The sequence below is a fragment of the Ochotona curzoniae genome, unplaced genomic scaffold (assembly GCF_017591425.1).
Source record: "Ochotona curzoniae isolate NIBS_2020 unplaced genomic scaffold, NIBS_Ocur_1.0 contig_1014, whole genome shotgun sequence".
Classification (NCBI taxonomy): Eukaryota; Metazoa; Chordata; class Mammalia; order Lagomorpha; family Ochotonidae; genus Ochotona; species Ochotona curzoniae.
The window spans coordinates 27,681,221-27,700,759 of record NW_024464920.1 but is presented as its reverse complement, the minus strand read 5'-3'; the positions used below and the strand labels follow the sequence as shown (position 1 = coordinate 27,700,759).

Sequence of the window (19,539 nt, the reverse complement as noted above, 5' to 3'; positions counted from 1 at the left end):
TTAGTGCGCATTTATTACGTAGTATGTATTTAAAAGGGCTCTCAGTTCTTAATTGAGATACGCACCTGGTCTGTTAGGAACACTCTCTTCATTATTTCTTTTTGTTTAACTTTCATTCAATATTCACTTGCAAAGACTGCTTTTACTTTAAAAACTTAAAACTAACTCCTGAAAAGGACTAGATTTGCCTGACAAAGCCTATCATCACACAAACATTATCTGCTGTGAAGTTATGTGAATTTATGGTGAGCAGCACCTGAAGAAAGTGCTTCCGGAAGAGAACCAGTGAGAACCTTAAAGGCAGCATGCGACGGATGCTGCTCAAGGCTCATTTCACTCAACGCAATCAATAAGACACGGTTATTATTATTTTTGTTTTGTTTTACACATCTCACAAATGCCTCTGGACTTGGAACACCTGCTTGTATCTTCAACCTCAAAGTTTATTCTTATCAGTGTCCCCTTCCCCCAGGCGATCCCTCTTCCCTGGTCATTTCCCCAAACAGTAAATCTTCTGCATTGAACAACTGAGATGTGCAGCAACTGAAACTGATACAAGAAATCACTTGTTAAGAATCTGGCTGTTTTTGTATAAAACCAAAGAGAGACCAACAACTTGTTACAACTTGTTCAAGTCTTCATCTTCTCTCCAACAAGCTGCTGAAGGCTCATCTAGTTTTTATAGATTACACTATCGTGATGAATGCTCACACACTAATTCTCTAGATTCCTTTTTCTACGTCATGGATACATTTGGAATTACCATGTTACAAACTTTACAATGTTAACAGTATGTGTGTTTATAGAATTATCCTCAAATACCCAGAAAACTAAGTAAAAATCCAGCGGCTGAAATTCTGTAAAATACTTGAATGAAGTTGTTGATTTCAGCTTCTCTTTGGTTCCATATAAAGAAAACAATTAGATTCTTAACTAATGGTTTCTCTATTCAATTTCAGTTCCTGAAATTCTCAGAAATTATCTCAAAGTTTCGTGCGAAGTAACTCAAATGATGCAACTGAGCATAACTGTTTCCTTGAAAAAAAACCAAGAAAATGAAGACGTAGTTGACTTACATTTCCTGACCTTACCATAAATATCTTTTGAACTGAGAATTTGCAGACCTTTTAAAGAAAGTATTAGGTAAAGAATGGATCTTGTTTAAGTTGAAAGAACAGTAAGGATAACACATCTCTAAATTCACCTTTCAGAATTTTGCCTTTTTATTTTATTTATTTATTTAGTAAGAAGGGAGGCCTCCATGTTGCAACAAATAAAGATGCTAGATTCTTGAAGTCCTGAAACCTCACAGTGGTTGGAGAATTTAGATGTTAACTCTGAAGATATGAGACAAGGCACATGACAGCTCCATGACAGCTGTTGGCACTTGGTAAACACTTGGTCTTAAATGACCTAGTCTGACCCTCACATTTTCAGATTTAAAAAACTATGGCAAGAAAAGAAAACTTACCATGCGCACAGAAAGTGCAAGGAAAATAAACTTTAAATACATGGTAATCCAAGGATATTCTGATAAATTGTGTGAAATAAATTTCTTTTGCACCCTCACTTTCAAGAGATTTTTTTTAAATTTCCCCTAAAGATGGCTTCATTCTATTCCTGAAAATTTTATGTCCTGGTTCCAAAAATAATATTATGTTGAGGAGAGGTACGTCCCTAATCCCTGAACATCTATTATTCATTCTAAAAACATTTACTTAAAATTACACGTGGGTTGAGCAATTTAATGTGATGGAAGCTCAAACATCAATTTAGCAGTTTGCCCCACAACACAGGGTTGCCCTCATTACCACCGCTCACCCTCTTTGAAAGGTTGGCTTTGTGTTTTAGGTACCCAGAAGATCTCTAAAACCCACCAGCAGCTTCTGGCCAGATCTGAGGACACTACGAATCTTGCCAATATTCATATAGTTTTATTTACTTAGCTTAGTTTCCTACACCTGGAACTCAATTGAAACGTCAGGTTGAAAAGGTGGGGCCTAGGCCTGTGCGGGTTGGCCATCCATCTACACCTGTCACCCCTTACCTGTTTGCAAAACCACGGTTTTCTCTTCTCCATCCAGAGAAACGATCCTGAAGTGATAGGTGGTCCCCGCCTGTAAATCCTGAGGGTTACATCCGAAGGTGGTGTTGTCTATGCGGATCGGGTGGCACCACTCGGCCCCGGAGGTGTCACTGCCATAGCTGAGGCTAAAGTTACAGGGCGACCCCGAACTTCTCCACTGGAGAGACACCGACCGGCTGGAGACCCTGGACTCGGTCAGGGTGAAGTTACATCTCATTGGCTCCGCTAGCCCAATCTGCAAAGCAATCAGAGACGATGGTGTGAGTTCCCAAGGTGGACTGCCCAAAGACGCGCCGGGAGCACGCCGCTCACTCCGCCTCTGCTACTCTTCACCTCCCGCCGCAGCCGTGCGCCTTTGCCCTCCAGCCGGAGATTCGGGTTGCCGAGGAGGCGACGGCTGCTCTTCTCCTAGTTGCTGTCACCCGCGGGAACAGCTGGAAAGAGTCATGGTGGCTTTTTGCCTTTGACAGCAGCATGAGCTGTCAGCCTGACTGGGGACTTGGGAGGGCTCGTTCTTCCCAAGAGGAAGAAATGTTGCCGCCTCCCTCCTCAAAGCCGGGGAGCCTAGGAAATGAAGTAGAATTTGGTTCACAGCGCTCAGGGGCACATGGGCCCCCAATCCCCTCTCGGGCCACTCACCTGCAGTAGGCTCAGTGCTATCCACAAGGTCAGGCCGCCTCCATGGCTGAGCATTGCGCTCAGCGGAGCAAACCCAGATGGGACCCGGGCAGGGGTCGGACGCGGGCCGCCCGAGCGCCCGCACCTGCGCTGGTACCACTTGTTGCGCGCGCTTAGCGCGCCCCGCGGGCGCAGCGCGCTTCCCTGCGGACTGACGATGCGCTGGGGCCGCCGCGGCTACCGCTGCTGCTGCTGTGGCTGCTGCAGTTGCTGCTGCTCCCGCCCTGGGCGGGCTGCGGATGCGAGAGGCGGCGGGGGCAGGCGGCGCGCAGCCCTTCCCACGCTGCCATTCTGACCCGCGCTGCCTCGCCCCGAGGCCAGTCCGCGGACTTCCGCAATCAAAAGGCAATTTCCTCGTCTCCGGGCAAAGGAACAATGCGCCGCGGGGAGGGAGCCCCGAGGAGTCCACGCCTGAGCCTGCCGAGGGGGCCCGAGGCGGGCTGCCCCCTCTGCCCTGCGCCGCCGCCTCCCTGCCAAGGGTCCCCTCCGGGGGCCGCGGGGCTCTGTCTCCTACTCTTCCCGGACTTTCGCTTTTCCCTACTGAGTGGTCGTGGGCCGGGTCGTTTCAGTTGCAATTAGTGCAGGCTCCTCTCACTTTCCAGCCCCCCACCCCCGCCCCTTCCTCTCCACACCCAGGTCTTCCCCTCCCTATCTTCCTTCCTATCTTCCTCAGCTGCTTTCTCCAGGGTCTCTTTTTCCCAGGATTAAACTTGGCCTCCACACATTTCCCTAGGTCGCCTACCCTCTTTCCTGAAACCTTTTATTAGAGTGCTTTTGCCCTTCTCACCTCGAAGGAGTCATTTGTCACAACGCGCATCCCTGTGACACTAACCAGAGGACAAGATTCCCCAGAGGACACTGTCCATTGTCACCCTGACCTTTGTTCTTTTCCTCTCCGCGACCCGCTCGCTCTCCCCTTCTCTTGTATAGATCTATGTCCCACCCCCTCCAAATCTTGGGTATGCAGTGCTAAGCAGCACCCCATGCAATCGCCACCCATTGTTCAACTCTCAGCAAAGCACTTTCACCACCGATCACTCAGCAGTTAAAACCATTTCGTCCCTAATTTGTTCCCCTTATAGAAGAAAGTGACAAAAATTCTCCTCATTGGAAAAGACAGATTTTCACAGAAATAGCATGTGCTCATTTTGAAATCAGAGGGGAGGATGACATTCTGTTCCTTTTCAGGTAGGTACATGATGCATAAAGCTGTAATATTGACTACTCTTTGGATTTAAAAGTAAAAAAAAAAAAAATCAATATCATTTCAATTCTTTGAGAAACCTTACAAAAATAAACTCTTAGTGAAAAATAGAGTTTCAGCCCTTTCAGACTTTCTGTGGTTGTTTCGTCTGTGGTCAGACCAGAGATGTCAGAACTCCTGCAAGTTAACAGATACTCCAAGGTGTTGGAAACAAACACCTTCTATCTTTCTCTTTCTTTCTGGTCCTTCCTGTTTCTCTGCCCAGGTCACCTGCCATACCGAAGCGCTCTGTTCTCTACAGGTTGGCCCTAGGTTCAACAGCTTTGCACAACCTGGCATACGCGGCAGCCTGTCTGGGACAGTCCGTTCCTCTCTCTAATACCGGGTCCTTTTTTTTTTTTTTTTTCAGTCTTACTTTTTCTGGTCTTGATATGTTTAAAAATTTTCAGTAAAACCTATCTCCTCCAAACTTTCCCAAGCATGGTTTCAATACTCCACAAAACTACCATATTTTAGAGTTGCTTTTCATTTCCAAATCCTTCCTTACAATGCAGGCAATTATACCCAAAACGCAAAAGTTGAAGACGACCAAACAGAGCAATGGCAAAATATCCTTATAACAATACAGTGTGGATGCTTGCCTGTTCTGCCAGCAACAATGCCCTTAGCAACCAGCATCAAGAAAAAGGGAGGTGCCTTCTTTAAATATGATGTCTTCACTTTTGCTCTGTCCCAGAGACACACATATTTACAATCGTTGATCCTGAATCCACTTGAAGATGGTAGTGTATCTGAAAAGTCATGGTAACACATAGAAGAAAGGACATATAAACTTCTCCAAAGTTAACTGAGAGTTAGTTCTTATTTTTGGAATATCTTAAGGCAAAAATAGAAGAGTGGTGTGCTCAAAATAATCCTAAGAATGAGAATACTAGGAAACGAAAGTAAAATATAAGCATAGATTTTCATTGATTCTGCTTTTCCTTTTTAAAAACACATTTACAGGGCCCGGCGTGGTGGCACAGTGGTTAAGGTCCTCGCCTTGCACGCCCGGGATCCCATATGGGCGCCAGTTCTATCCCGGCAGCCCCGCTTCCCTTCCAGCTCCCTGCCTGTGGCCCTGGAAAGCAGCAGAGGACAGCCCAAGGCTTTGGGACCCTGCACCCGAGTGGGAGACCCGGAAGAGTCTCCTGGCATCGGATCGGCATAGCATTGGCCGTTGTGCTCACTTTGGGAGTGAGTCATCGAACGGAAGATCTTCCTCTCTGACTCTCCTCTCTGTATATCCGCCTTTCCAATAAAAAAATAATAAAAATAAATCTTTTTTAAAAAAACCCACATATACAGTACTAATACGGGAGAAGAGAATGAATTCAAGGAAGCTACCAGATACCATCTTCTCAGGACAAGGACAGTGGATTACCATGCTAATCTTTCACCTGCAAGTGCCAGCAGCCCATATGGGTACCAGTTTGTGTGCCAGCTGCTCTACTTCTCATCCACCTCCCTAGGAAAGCAGCAGAGGATGGCCTACAGCATTGGGACCCTGCACCCATGTGGGAGACCCAGAGGAGGCCCCAGGCTCCTGGCCTCGGATTGGCTCAGCTCTGGCCGTTGCGGCCACTTCGGGAGTGGACCAGTGGATGGAAGATCTTTTCACTCTTGATCTTTGCTTAGCTCTGTAAAAATCCTTCTCGAGCAAAAATAAATTCATCTTTAAAATATATTAAAAAACTATCAGAACAAATATCGTCTTCTCCAAGAAGAGTTCATTTGAAACTACGAGGTACAAAGAAGGTTATTCATTTTATTCTGTTCTCATCTTTAGAGCGCTTTTGCACCCTTTTAGCTTGCATATTGCACTGCACTTGGCCTCGGAATTTGTTACCCTCTGGGCATTTGGGATCAGCTCCTCTGCACCTTGACAAACCTTTCCCAGACACATAGGAGAGGTGAAGCCACTTTTCATTGGATGTGAATGAACAACTGTCTTTAAAAAAAGTCACAACCATTAGTATCTATGTTAAAATGGATTCATGTCTTGAAAGTGTGAATCCTGTCACGTTATGCACATAGATATAATAGTGTGCAACTAGTCACCAAGGGACCAAGAGTTACATTTTGAGATCTTCTAATTTATTTAAAATTTGATATTGATATTTACCTGTTTATTATTGTGGATATCCATGAACAGTCAGTTGAAAGGTAAGGTCTGGAAGGTTACTAAATGGAGATGGTTTTTGTCCCTGTAGAGTTGGGGTGTGTCATCTGCAACGCTTATGTTCTTATTTGCCTGTTAGAAATCCCCTGAATTTAGTGCTTTGGGGCTTGCATGGAGGAATTGTTCCAAAGGCCTGATTGATTATATCATTGCCCATAGGTGGTCAACATGAACTCAGTTTCTCTGCCCGCCTCCAAAGTGGGCTAAGGCATTGGGAGCCTCAGCTCTCTGAGCACTTGCTGGTTTGATCAGAATCAGTCCCCATCCCCATCCTGGACCCGACCCAGAGCTGTTTCAGGAACCAAGGACAAAAGGCCAAATAGTACAACAAAAGATACCCTTATTGTTCTAGTCACTTAGGAAATTACATGGATTATACAAGCTGTGAGCCAGGAACCCTGGATGAAAACCAAAACAGAGATGTGCCTTGACTTAGAATGTTGTTATAATCCAATCAATTCATTGTAAGCAAAAAATATCGTACATCAAAGATGCATTTAAAACACCAAGACTACAGAACCCAAAATTTAGCAGCACGGCTAAGTATCAGTTGTTTCCCCTCAAGGTTGCGTGGCTGGTCAAAGAGGGAGGTTTACTGCTGTTACAAGATAGGAGGGAATGAGAGTTTTTATAGTACAGAAGGAAGTAGTACAGAGGAAGAAAGTCGCTAACCAAGAAGACTGTGTAAAGGAAAGCTGTCCTTTAGAGATGAGAGAGAGATATTCATAGAAACAAAGGCCAGGAGAACTCATCACCACAATTTCCATATTATGAATAAATGCTAGAAATGCTTTTTAAACTACATGAAAGAGACACTAAGAAAAAAGAAAAAAAAATTGCAAGTTATAAAACTCACTGGTAAGAGTAACCATGCAAATTCAAAATACTCTACTACATATATAAATTTTATATGTAACTTGTTTGTATCTTTATCATGAAGACTAAAAATATAATCACAGCATTGAACTATTAAACCACAGTAACATCACAAATTTAAAATATAAAAACCAATGGAACATAAATGTAGAGTTCCTTATCAGGATTTCTTATCTCCTTGCTTTTTTTTTTAAAGATGTATTTCATCTTTTAAAATATACAAAGAAGAGGAGAGACATAGAGAGAAGAAAATCTTCTATCCGCTGATTCACTCCCCAAGCAGCCAAAACTGCTGGAACTGAGTCCATCCAAAGCCAGGAGCCAGGAGTCTCTTCTGGGTCTCCCATACAGGTGCAGGGTCCACAGTGAAATTCCTTGCCTTGCACACACTGGGATCCCATATGAGTGCCAGTTCTAATCCCGGCAGCCCTGCTTCCCGTCCAGCTTTCTGCGTGTGGCTTGGGAAAGCAGTAGTACTTTAAACTATAAGTACTAAAAATGAGACCTGGAAGGCCATCGTATAATGACAGAGCTCAGTCCAGCAAGAGGAAATCTTATACCTGTGTTTATACATAAACATGTATGCACCCAATATTGGAGCACCCCAGTACATAAAGGAAATAATAGTAGGCTAAAGGGAGAGATAAACTCTAATATAGTAATCATAGAGGACTTTAACAGCTCACACTTAGATGTGGACAGATCATCTAGACAGAAAATCAACTAAGAAAACAGCAGGGTTAAGTGCTACCATAGATCAACTAGCCCCAACAGATTCTCACAGAACTTTCCATTCAAGAACTATGAAACACATATTCTCTAAGATCTGAGATAAAATTCCCACTTTCAATACTTTTATTCAATATAGTAATGGAGATCCTAGCTAAAGCTGTTAGGCACGAGAAAGTAATAGAAAGCATTCAACTAGAAAAGAAGCCAAACTGTCACTATTTGTAGACGATTTGATCTTTTATACACTTGAAGTCATCACCCACAAACTGTTAGAACTAAAAACAAATTCAGCCAAGTTTCAACATACAAAAATCAATAGCATTGTTAAATACCAATAGGTAGTAATCTGAATAAGAGTTCAAGAAGGTGACATCATTTTCAATAGTCACAAAAGATGCTAGGAATAAATTCAACCAAAGAAGTGAAGGATCTCTACAGAATATCATTAAATGTGGGTGGATACTGCCAAAAACAATTAATATATTCATTATAGTTCCTATCAAAGCTGTAATGACATTTTCATACAACTAAAAAAATTACTACTACAAGTCATATAGGACTACAGAAGATTCTGAATATCCAAACTAATCTTAAGCAAGAACAATGCAGAAGACATTATACTACCTGACTTTAGCCTGTTCTATAAAGATGCAGTGATCAAAACAGTATTCTCATAAAAGCAATAGCTAAATGTCCTAAATTATAAGTCTCAAAAATATGGAAATAATAGGGCCCAGCACGATGGTGTAGTGGCTAAAGTCTTTGCCTTGAACACGGCAGGATCACATATGGGTATCGGTTCTAATCCTGGTGGCCCTGCTTCCCATCCAGCTCCCTGCTTATGATGTGGGAAAGCAGTTGGGGACGGCCCAAAGTCTTGGGACCTTGCACCCTCGTGCGAGACCCGAAAGATGGCCCGGAAGTGGTCACCTCACTTGATTAAATGGCAGGTAAAGAAGGGGCTCTGTTTTCTTTGTATATCATCCTGCTAAAACTTTACTTCCTGTGAACTCAGCAGTGACCCGAGTATCTCATTCTTTGGTCAGCATAGATGATCCAATGTTTTGACTTACTTAAAAGGTTGAAATAAGTAGGCAATGTTGACAAAAATAGAAAATTTTATGTATTTAAAAAATAGGATTTTGATTTCTCATTAGGGCAATCAAAATTCAGAGGCCATACTGAGCCTACATTCTGCCTGTCCCTTGGGTCAGGTCTCATTGCACACAACTCCGTTACCCGCTTCTTGCTGCCATAGGCACAAATAGGACATGCTGAGACTATTGAATGCTGAAGCTGACAGTGATCAAAGCAGAAGATCAAAGATCTGATGGTTTTTAAAAATGCAATGCTAAAAGCATCAGCTAGATGCTAGAACCCTTGAAGGAAGAGGTCTTACTTCATCATTATCCCTCTCCCCGACACCCCAAGTCCTGTCATTTCTAAGTCTACATATGTATTGTTTACATTCCACTAAATAGGGGGATGGCAAAGCATTTGTAAATCTGAACCAAAATTATGTTCTGCAGCTGCTTTAATGCAACTCTACAACCTTTAGCATAATAGATTCTCACATCTGGTACCTAAGACTTAGGCTAAACCCTTGCACCAGACAGACCCTGACTCTACAAAGGCATTTCCCCTGTGCTTGTACAAGACACCAAGGGAAAAACTCTTAGCAAGGCACACACTTGCTGCAGTCACTCCACAGCTCTTCCATTCTGATGTTTCAATACAACCTTGAAGAAAGAGGAGCAAATATAGATGTTCATGGGCACACAGAGAGAGGAACAGCACACACCCATTAAAACTGCATGCAGTGGTGTGCTTACTGGCCCAAATCTCTTTGGATTTGAAGCAAGATGAACACTAGTGGAAAAATAAGTACCTTTCACATCCAACAGAGAGCTATTTTGGGGTGGAAATGTATTTGCTTTTAACAATGATGGCCATCTGCTGAGTAGAAAAGCAAAAAATATGTACTCCTAATATAATTCTTGGAATCCTTAGTATTTCCTTCCAGTTACATTCCACCAATAATTGGGTTTTGAAACTGTTATTCTGTGAGTAAATGAGGGTACAATCACTGAGTACCTGGGATAAAAAGTACTTAACAGGAGTAGGTGGTGTGGCACATTGAGTTATGCTGCCACTTGAGGATGCCTAGATTGCAATTTGAGTGCTGATTCAAGCCCAGGTTCCTTCACTTCCAATCCAACTTCCTGCTCGTGAGGAGAGGATGATGGTCCATGCACCTGAGATCTTGTCACCCACGTGGGAGATTTGCATTGCATCCCAGGCTCCCTGCCCTGCCTTACTTCCTCTCTCTCCCTCTCACTGCATTACTCTGCATTTCAAGTAAATCTTGAAGAGTTAAGGTAGCAGTTTTCTTCCAGAGTTCAGTTTTTCTTATCTTTACGCTTACCAGCTGGGTCATCTTTGGTTCTGAGCCTTGGCTTTACCACTCTTTCTGACGTCCTCATCCGCACTTCTCTCCCTGTGTTTGCTCTCCTCACACTAACTCCCCATCTTCAGAGAAGGTCGACTTCAGTATGTCTGAACCATTGATTTACTCCTCACTCAGCAGCATCCCTCAGATTCTACACTCCAGGTCTCTGGTCTCTGGTCTCCTAAGTGGGTGCAGGGTCCCAGGGCTGTGGGCTGTCCTCAACTGATTTCTCAGGCCACAGCCCAAGGATTGAGGGTTAGGGAAAAGTGGGTGAAATCATTTTCCAGATTTTCTAATTCTTGTCTCTGGGATAAAGGGAGAGATAAAGGCAGAAACCACACCCAGTTTTTCAAATGTCCCAGTACTCAGAGATGGGGAACTGCCATGGGTTCCGATATAGAGCTTGTTCTGAGGGCTCTGACCACGTGGTTTGAATAGTTCTGAAATGCTGTCGATTTCACTGATCTGAAGGTGAGGCAACCCTCCCAGAGTCCATCGGCTGACGTAGTGGACCTCAGGTCTCCACCCAGATTTTTGTTGTCATCGTTTGCTTGGATAGTTGTCCAATTTGCTCTGATCTCCTTCCCCTGCTATGGTACTAAATCGGCTGCCTTATTCTCCATGTGCATCAGGGTCTGTGTCCACTGCTCCATCTTTTTCACTGTAGGGCAGGTCGAAGGACCAGGGCCAGATGAGCTGAGGCCTACTGGATCCCCCACTGGGGCTCATGAACCCAACACCCATCTTGCAGGCGGGCCGCAGGCTCTGGGGCCATGAGACCAGAGCCCCACTGGATCCTCCACCCCTGGGGCTCTCGAAACCAGTACCTTACAAGCGAGCAACCGGACTGAGAAAAGGCAACTAAAGCCCTGCTGGATCCTCCACTCCTGGGGCTCCGCACCCACCTTGCATTTGGGCCTCAGGATCCAGGCCAGGTGACTCAAGTCCTGGGCTCATGAACCAGCATACACTGACCCCAAGCTGGCATGACTCGCCTCACCTCAGCATCCGCTGTCATGTTTCACAGCCCAGGTCAGTCCAGCTGCTGCTGGTTGTCTGCTATAGCCTAGCCTAGTACAGCTAGGCTTGTTGTATTTCGTTATCAAATGTCATAGTCTACTTTAATCTAAAACATTTTTTAATGTCTTACAATGATTTTTATGACTTTAACCCTTTTCTTAAAATGAATTAATTGATCTGAAAGGCAGAATGAAAGACACATTGTCAAGACACATTTCCCCTTTTCTGGCTCACTCCCCAAATTCTGCCTGGGGTGTACCTCATTTGCCCAGGAAGACCAACGTGCCAGAGAAATACTGGAATAGAAATAACCTATTTCAATGCACATAATCTGTTTTTTGGAGGTGTTTTATGTGCATGTGACTTATATTTTGACAAAATATCAGCATACCCTTTTGTGCAAAAAATGAAAAACACTAAAAACCACCCATTTAACTAAATGAAAATGAAAGAAAGGAATACCTTGTAATTTTAAGGATGGAAATTCAAGTAAACTATAAATCATATTGTGCTGTAGGCACAAGGTAATTCATTTTAGCTTATAAAGCTAGAAAGCTATAGTTGATGTTAGAATTAGCCTTGGATAATCTTAATCATAAATTAGCATCTGAGAAACAGATCTCCTCCCTAGCCCCTTACTCTCTGCATGGCCTTTTTATAAAGCATTAGCATTCTCACAATCTATTTATCTTTGTTTCCTGCACACTAGACAATGTAAGTCATGAGATGTGATTGGGGATTTTTTTTTTCCTGCATAGTTGCACTTCTCCCTCTAGGCATTTGACTCAGTAAAGGGAAATGCTGTCCCACCTTTATTGTTGGCCGCAGAATGGTGGTGACAGTAGACAGGCTCTCTCACATATTTGGAGGGGTCAGGGGAAATGGAGTGTTTTCTCCATTTGCCTCCTCATTTATTTGGAGACTCATATTGGGCTGTGATCTCTTTGAAGGCCAAGTGGAAGGAAACAAAGAACTGTGAAAGCCCAGACCAGTCCCACAATGGCTATTCATGAACTAAGGAAATGTAATTCCTCTCCCAGGCTGTATCAAGAGCAGGGTGTGGAGGGGAAAAAGAAGTGCACCTCCAAACCAGTTGTACAGAGAGCTAGCAGGATCAGAACAAGCCAGCAACATTTCAAATGCATGTTTAGCTTTTTATCCCTGTCTAAGTATTTTCACATGATATATGAACTCATCTGGTGCTTACCGTGCAATAAATTAGGTAGTATAGGAAGGAAGAAGCAAAATCCAAGAAAAAAGCTAGTGTCACTAGATACTATCAAATCCTTATTATCGATAGCCAATGTACTAAGCATTATATCTAACTTGATTTTAAACCTCATAATCTTTTATAAGGCAGATAGACTACCCATAATCATCCTTATTTTACGAAGCACTGAGTGTGACTTCAATAGCAGATGATACCACTGGGATTTAAAACAGGTTTAACTGACCCCCGAGCCTTAACTCCTTATCTCTGTATCAAACCACCTGCTATACCATCACTTTGCCAAGAGTGAGTCTAACCCAGACCTCTCCTGAGAGTGTATGGTCCAAACAATAGATGGCAACTGGCCAGGTTGGATGTCACAGTCAAGTTCAAGGCTTACCTTCCCTCCTGTCAGAGGCTACTTCTCCACATGTGACTCCTCCGCCTCCTGAAATCAACAACTCAGCTCTGCTGATGGACTGACTTCCTACATCCTCCAGCCACATCCATCTCATGTGGAACGCAGGGAGTTGCCGGTTTCTGTAGGGCACATTCTGACGGCTATATCTGGCTTGACGTATAGCTGTGCAAAAGGATATGGGGCATCTCTATATGGGTGGTATGTATAAACAAATGTCTGGAGGAAGATGTGTATTGGGGTTGGAATCCTGCTCTTGCTCCATCGTCAAGTTACGTGCACATGAAATACCAAGTCTTGTATACCTGGAAGCATATTTGCCTAATTAATGCAAAACTCCTAGAGTGACGTACCTTTCCAAACACCCACTCAGTTACCCTGAGTGGGTTTTTGAAGAATGTATACTCTTTAAAGTAACACTAGGAGGCTGTTGTTAATTAGTTTACTCTACTTGACTAATAGTTTTTAATAGTAATACCTCTTTCTCCACACCCCCTTGAGATAGTACATGAAAATACTATGGGGATGGGATGGCATGGTAGTATAGTAGGCTGGTCGTTTGCCTGCAGCGTTGGCATCCCATATGGGCTCTGGTTCAAGTTCTGGTTACCACTTCCTGATTCAACTCTCCTGCTTATGGACTGGGAGACATGGCTGGATAGCCCAGGGCTTTGGGCCTCTGACCCCATGTGGGAGACCTGAAAGAAGCTCCTGGCTCCTGCCTTCAGATCATCTCAGCTCTGGCCATTCTGGGCATTTGGAGAGTGTACAAGCCAAATGAAAGATCTTTCTCACTCTGTAACTCTTACTTTTAGTGAATAAGTCATTCTTTAAAATGTAAAGAAGAAACAAAATGCTATCACTGGTGAAAATGTGTGCAATTGGAAGCTTATAAGGAAGATATTACGGTTCAGGGACCAACCAGATTTATCTAGATCAATGATTTTCAAACTGAAAATGACATCACTGTGAGTTGGGTAGTTTGTTAAAACAGATTTCTTTCACTTAAGGTATATGATAGATGTTAATTAATTTAAAGCATGAGTTAAGGAATATGAAGGGGAGAGGAGAAAAGGAGAAAAGAAAAGAGAGGAATGACAGATTTTTGAGGGCAAATACTGGGTCTTCCAAAGTCAGAACCCCAACCTGGCAGGTACAGACGTGAGCGGGAAGCAGGGAAAGGAGGAAGACAGGGCACGTTCTTCTCCCACGAGAGTCAAGTTGTCTAGATTCAGATAAATAGTCCTTGGCATTTGCCTTCAATATAGGCACTTTATATGAGAGAGACGAGGTGTGCAGGGATGTGTGTGTGTGTGTGTGCGTCCGCATCCACAATATGATTTTGTGTCTATATGTATTCTTCTCGCTCTGTTACTCCCTAGCTATTTGACCTTCAGCAAGTAGTTAGCCATTTTCTATTTCAGGTAGGAAGACAGAATGATGACAACAAAAAGCCAGTAATAATCTAATGACAGAGCTTATTTAATAGAATAGATTCTCCCCACTCAGAATCTACACCCCTTTGTGATTTCACTCTGCAGCTTAAGAGGCAGATTCTATTTCCCCATCATGAATCATAGGTAACTTGATTGGAAAAGCAGATTAACAGAGAGGAGAGACAGAGAAAAATTTCCATCTGTTGGTTTACTCCCAAAGTGGCCATAGCAGCCAGAGCTGAGCTGATCTGAAGCCAGGAGCCAGAAGCCTCCTTCAGGTCTTCCACATGGATGCAGGGTCCCAAAGTTTTGGGCCATCCTCTTCTGCTTTCCCAGGCCACAAGCAGGGAGCTGTATGGGAAGTGGAGCCAAGATAAGAACTGGTGTCCATGGGATCCTGATGGATGCAAGGCAAGGATTTCAGCCACTGGGCTATCATGCTGGACCTGCAATTATGTGATTCTAGAGCCTAGACCTCAAGAGACTTGGAGCTTCCCCCTTCATCCTCTTAGGAAGGCTGCCTTAAACCATCTTGAAAAGGAAACTGATAAAACCTACTGGAAGGGGCCTGGCATGATGGCTCAACTGGCTAATCCTTCAGCTTCAAGTGCTACCATCTCATATGGGAACTGGTTTATGCCCGGCTGCTCAGCTTCCCATCCGGATCCCTGCTTATGGTCTAGGAAAGCAGTGGAAAGCTTCAAATTGGCTCAGCTCCAGCAGCTCCAGCCATTTGGGAAGTGAATCAAAGGATGGGAGATCTTTCTCTCTCTCCCCCTCTCCTTAAATTTGCCCTTATAATAAAAATAAAAAGAAAATCTTTAAAAAAAAATTCTGCTGGAGATGTGGAGAAGAACCTGAACTCTCAGCCTGCAGACAGCACTGTATGATATTCATGTAACTGAGGCCTTCGTGTCTTGGAGCTGAAAGTGGCTGCAAACCACCCATGCACATAAAAAAATGAGACATTGAAAACCATCATTATTTTACATTTGATCTTAACCAAAAGACATAGATGCAATTTAAACCACTATTGCACCAAGTTCGAGGGAAGTCTGTTACACATTGATGGAAAATGGATGTAAGTATCACCACTAAGACATATAAAAATGTTTGGCATGACACCTGGCATTATTCTTTAGCTCTTGCTTTATTGCCCTGGATTCTTCTTTGTACCTACAAAGAATGCTTTATAACATTTCTTCTTCACTTTTCAAAGGGACTCTTGATGAAGGAAAAGGCACAAAAATACACCACTGCTTCTTTCAAAGTGTTCTGTGACAGTTCTACCCCATCCTGAGCCCTTTACATCACCATCTGGCTGTGGGTCTAGAACACTGCTTACGCTGTAACTGTTAATTAACGGTAAAGAAGTAGTACTTCCAAACTTAATACCATCTCAGTTGTTATCATGTTTCTCTAAATTTCTATATCAATCATTTTATCTGGTGTTATCCGTGGTTGGGAACAAGAAGAATGCTAGATAGCAGTGTCAATCAAAATAGCGAGCAGGAACTGATGACTATTTTTGGGTAAAGAATGCATTCTAAGGCATGTGTTCTTCAATATACTTTCAACTCTGTCACAAGAAAATTAAATTCTCTTATAGTAAGTTATTTCTGTGTTCTTAGCAGAGTGCTGATCCTCTCAATGGTTTTGACAACATTATGGTGTCTATATGATTCTGTAACACCACTTTTATTATGTTCTTACACCCCCTGCAATATCTTTCAAATAGTAATCAAGACATGGACATGGAACACATGATTAAACTGAAGTAATAAACGCCACACATTTCTTGAAAATAATAATTTCAAGCAAGAATTACATTTTTTCCCTCTACATCCTGTCCTATCCCAACCTCTTCATACATTAAAAAGAATGAAGACCTGTCATTTGGGGCACACATTAGGCACTGAAAGATAAATACTGCATACTCTCATTGATATGTGGAAGGTAGAAATGTTGATTTCACAAGAGAGGTTGGGAAGAGTTGAGAAATAGAGTGAGAGTGGCAGGAGACAAAAGATGGCATGGATATAGGGATGTAGTTGGATAGAAAGAACAGCTCCTGATGCTTTGCAGCATTGCTGGGTAACTACGGTTTGTAGCATTTGATTGTAAATTTCAAAATAGAAGGCATTTTAAATGTTTCTAGCACATAGAAATGATGGATGTACTAATGACCCCTATCGAATCATTGTGTGCTGTGTCCACGCACCAAAACATCATCTTGAACTCCAGGAGTATGTACAATTGTATAAAGTTAAAGTTATTTTAAATTTAAAATAAATAAAATAGATGAAATAGGTGAAATAGAAGAGATAAAAAGAGAACTGTATAATCAGCTCATGAATGATAGACAGTATAAATATAATAACCGCTAGATTCACTTGAATTTCAAAGCACTTAGGCAATAAAAATCAGAGCCACTCAAGATGACCATCACATGATACCCAGGCATTGGCAGAAACTGAATGATTTGCTACTCAAATGATTACTCTATACCAGTTCAGTCTCACTTGATCTACTGTTCTCAGCACTTCTTTTCATCCTCCTTACTCCATTTTGTTTTACTCTTCTCTGTTCCGCATTATTCTGCTTTGCTTCCATTCTTTCTGGTCTATTTCATCCTCTTCACTCCAATCCACTCCACCCCACTTGACTTACTTCACTCCAGCTGACTCCACTCCATTCCACTTCTCTCCCCTCTGCTCCATTTTGCTTAGTTCATTCTTCACACATCCTTCCAATACCACTTCTTTCCTTTATTAAGGTGTTGGTGATATAAAACCGAATAAGCATAGGCCCTTTCCTTCAAAAACTCAGATTATTTCTGTCATCACTCAAAGACAGACCACCATAACTCATAACTCAATTATTTTTAAGCCTAAATCCACAACAAATAGGTGCTGTTTTATAAAGAAAACATTTTTACATGAAGAGATTTTATTTCACACAGCTCCAAGCAGCTAAGTAGATTGATTTATTCTTTCCTACACTTTTCTAGGTGTCTCTACCAACATAGTTTTCCAAACTCCTTCTAAAGGACGGGCGCTTTATATTACACATGACTCAGTTTTACTCTTCAGAGTTTAACTACGGTCATTGATAATGAATTAATATGAAGTGTGTGCTCCTGCTAGTCAGATAAGGATCTAACAGTGATGCTTTCATTAAGGTGTTGATCCCGGAACCAGCATAAATTTTTACACTTCAGCTTCCAACAACATAGTCAAGGTTTTGACTAACCATCAAGAGAAATCTGAAACATGCTATAGTTTTTCACCTCATGATTTTGGTGCCCCATCTGGGAGTTCAGTAGATTGTACTCTAGAAAAAGGCTTGAAAATCAACAGTGCGTTTGCCATGACCCAAGCTATGGGTGTGAATCACGTGAGCTCTGTAACAGGGTTGCCCCATGGATGGTGCACCTGCAACAGAGTTCTGTAGCTGGTTGATTGTGGTTCATTTCAACAGTGCTCAGCCAGCTTTTAAGCATTTCTGTATGTACCATGATCAAACTTGAGCAAAAATGAGAGCACACTCTTTCTGCTAAAAGACAACTTTTTAGTCTTCAGGCAAATATGTTTCGATGTTTGTTTTTGTTCAGTATGTTTTTTATTTGACACAGTTAATTTTTCCCCATGTTATATGCAATTCAGCTCAGAGGTAAATGAGCACTCTTACAAAGGGATGTTAGAATGGAAGGTTTGGCTGAGATACTCTCACCAAAATGGAGATGCTTTACCAGCAGGCAAGCATTTTCAAAAGTAAATGGGAATTTCACTCATCTGAGAGGCTTAAGGGTCCTGACGTTGGACATTTAAACAGAGCACAGTAGCAGGTCATGAGTATATCCTGAAGTCATTGCTTGGCTCCCATTTCCTATCTTTCTTTCCAATTATCCAAGTGCAGATAGACCTGAAATAATTATTAGGCTAGGAGAGATATTTAGAAAAACCTTGGTGGGAAGTGAGAGCATGTGGACCTGCTTCTCTTTCCCTACTTGAATCCCATAACTAGGTGAAGTTATGGGAAAGAAGAATTCAGAGAAATCAAAGTTAGAGTTTGGGTTATTTCCAGGAGTGGACATTTTTGTTAATGAATTGAAGGTAAGTATTGAACCTTTAAAGTGACATAAGCAGGGTCCAGAAAAGTAACTGGGGCCTTCCTAAATTTCTACTGGCAAGTGAAGAAGTAAGCCACAGAGAAGATTTATAGTAAAGGAAAATCAGAGATAAAAATGAAGTCCTGGGCCCGGCATGGTAGCCTAGTGGCCAAAGTCCTTGCCTTGCACGCACCACGATCTCATATGAGTGCCAGTTCTAATTCTGACGCCCTGCTTCCCATCCAGCTCCATGCTTGTGGCCTGGGAAACCAGCTGAGCCTGGCCCAAGGCGTTGGGACCCTGCAGTGGTGCATGGGAGACCGGGAAGAAGCTCCTGGTTTCAGATTGGCTTAGTTCCAGCCATTGCAGCCACTTGCGGAGTGAATCAATGGATAGAAGATCATCCTCTCTGTCTCTCCTCCTCTCTGTACATCTGACTTTCCAACAAAAATCAATGAATCTTTAACAAAAAAAGGAAGTCCCACGAGTTGTCCAGTGTACTGGCCCTGTTCGGTTTGTGATCAAAAATGAGGTGTGGGTTCACCAGCTGGTGTGTCATGTGTAGTATTACAGTTTACACAGCACAAAAGGAACTACAACACTAAATGGCTGTGAAGTCATCTGAGGAATGTTGAACTAATTATTTGAGTTCTTTATTAAGAAAACCACCGAACACTGCCAAGCAAAATCTTAGCTTTTTTTGTGTTGATGTACAGTGTCATCATCTAATTGGTGATCTACAGCTTTGAGAGGAGAGGAAAGCCAAAGGGAAGCAGAACGGAAACAGGAACGCTGCTGCAATGCACTCCTGTGGTTGGGGCACTGCAGCTGCTCAGGCACTGATGTGTCTGCCACTTCACAGGTGGGCTGTGCAAGGCCTGTGAGACCCTTTGGTGTGATCAGGCCAAATGAACTGCAGGTTGGACTCAAAATTCAATAATAGCTAGCTAATTTTTAATTTGATAATTTTGTATGGCCTGCAAATTATGTTATAAGTATCCAAATGGCTCTGGGCAGAAAAAAAAGAGGTTCTCCACCCTTGTTGGACTAATGAGGGTCACTGGCAGGCTTGAGGATGTTGACATGGAAATACCAGAT

General features: G+C 42.7%; 1 protein-coding gene across 2 annotated transcripts in view; it reads right to left on the bottom strand.

Moving 5' to 3' along the window:
- The window catches only part of PTPRB (protein tyrosine phosphatase receptor type B), a 106,568-nt gene that overhangs the window by 71,356 nt on the left and 15,673 nt on the right, over positions 1-19,539 (bottom strand). Inside the window, exons 1-2 of one of the 2 annotated variants that reach the window (XM_040990074.1) lie at positions 2,726-2,779; positions 2,048-2,321 (exon numbers count right to left, since the gene is read on the bottom strand). In XM_040990074.1, the coding sequence (XP_040846008.1) occupies positions 2,048-2,321; positions 2,726-2,779 (328 nt within the window). Of the gene's footprint in view, positions 1-2,047; positions 2,322-2,725; positions 2,780-19,539 lie in introns of those variants that run through there. The other variant, XM_040990070.1, reaches the window with a different exon arrangement.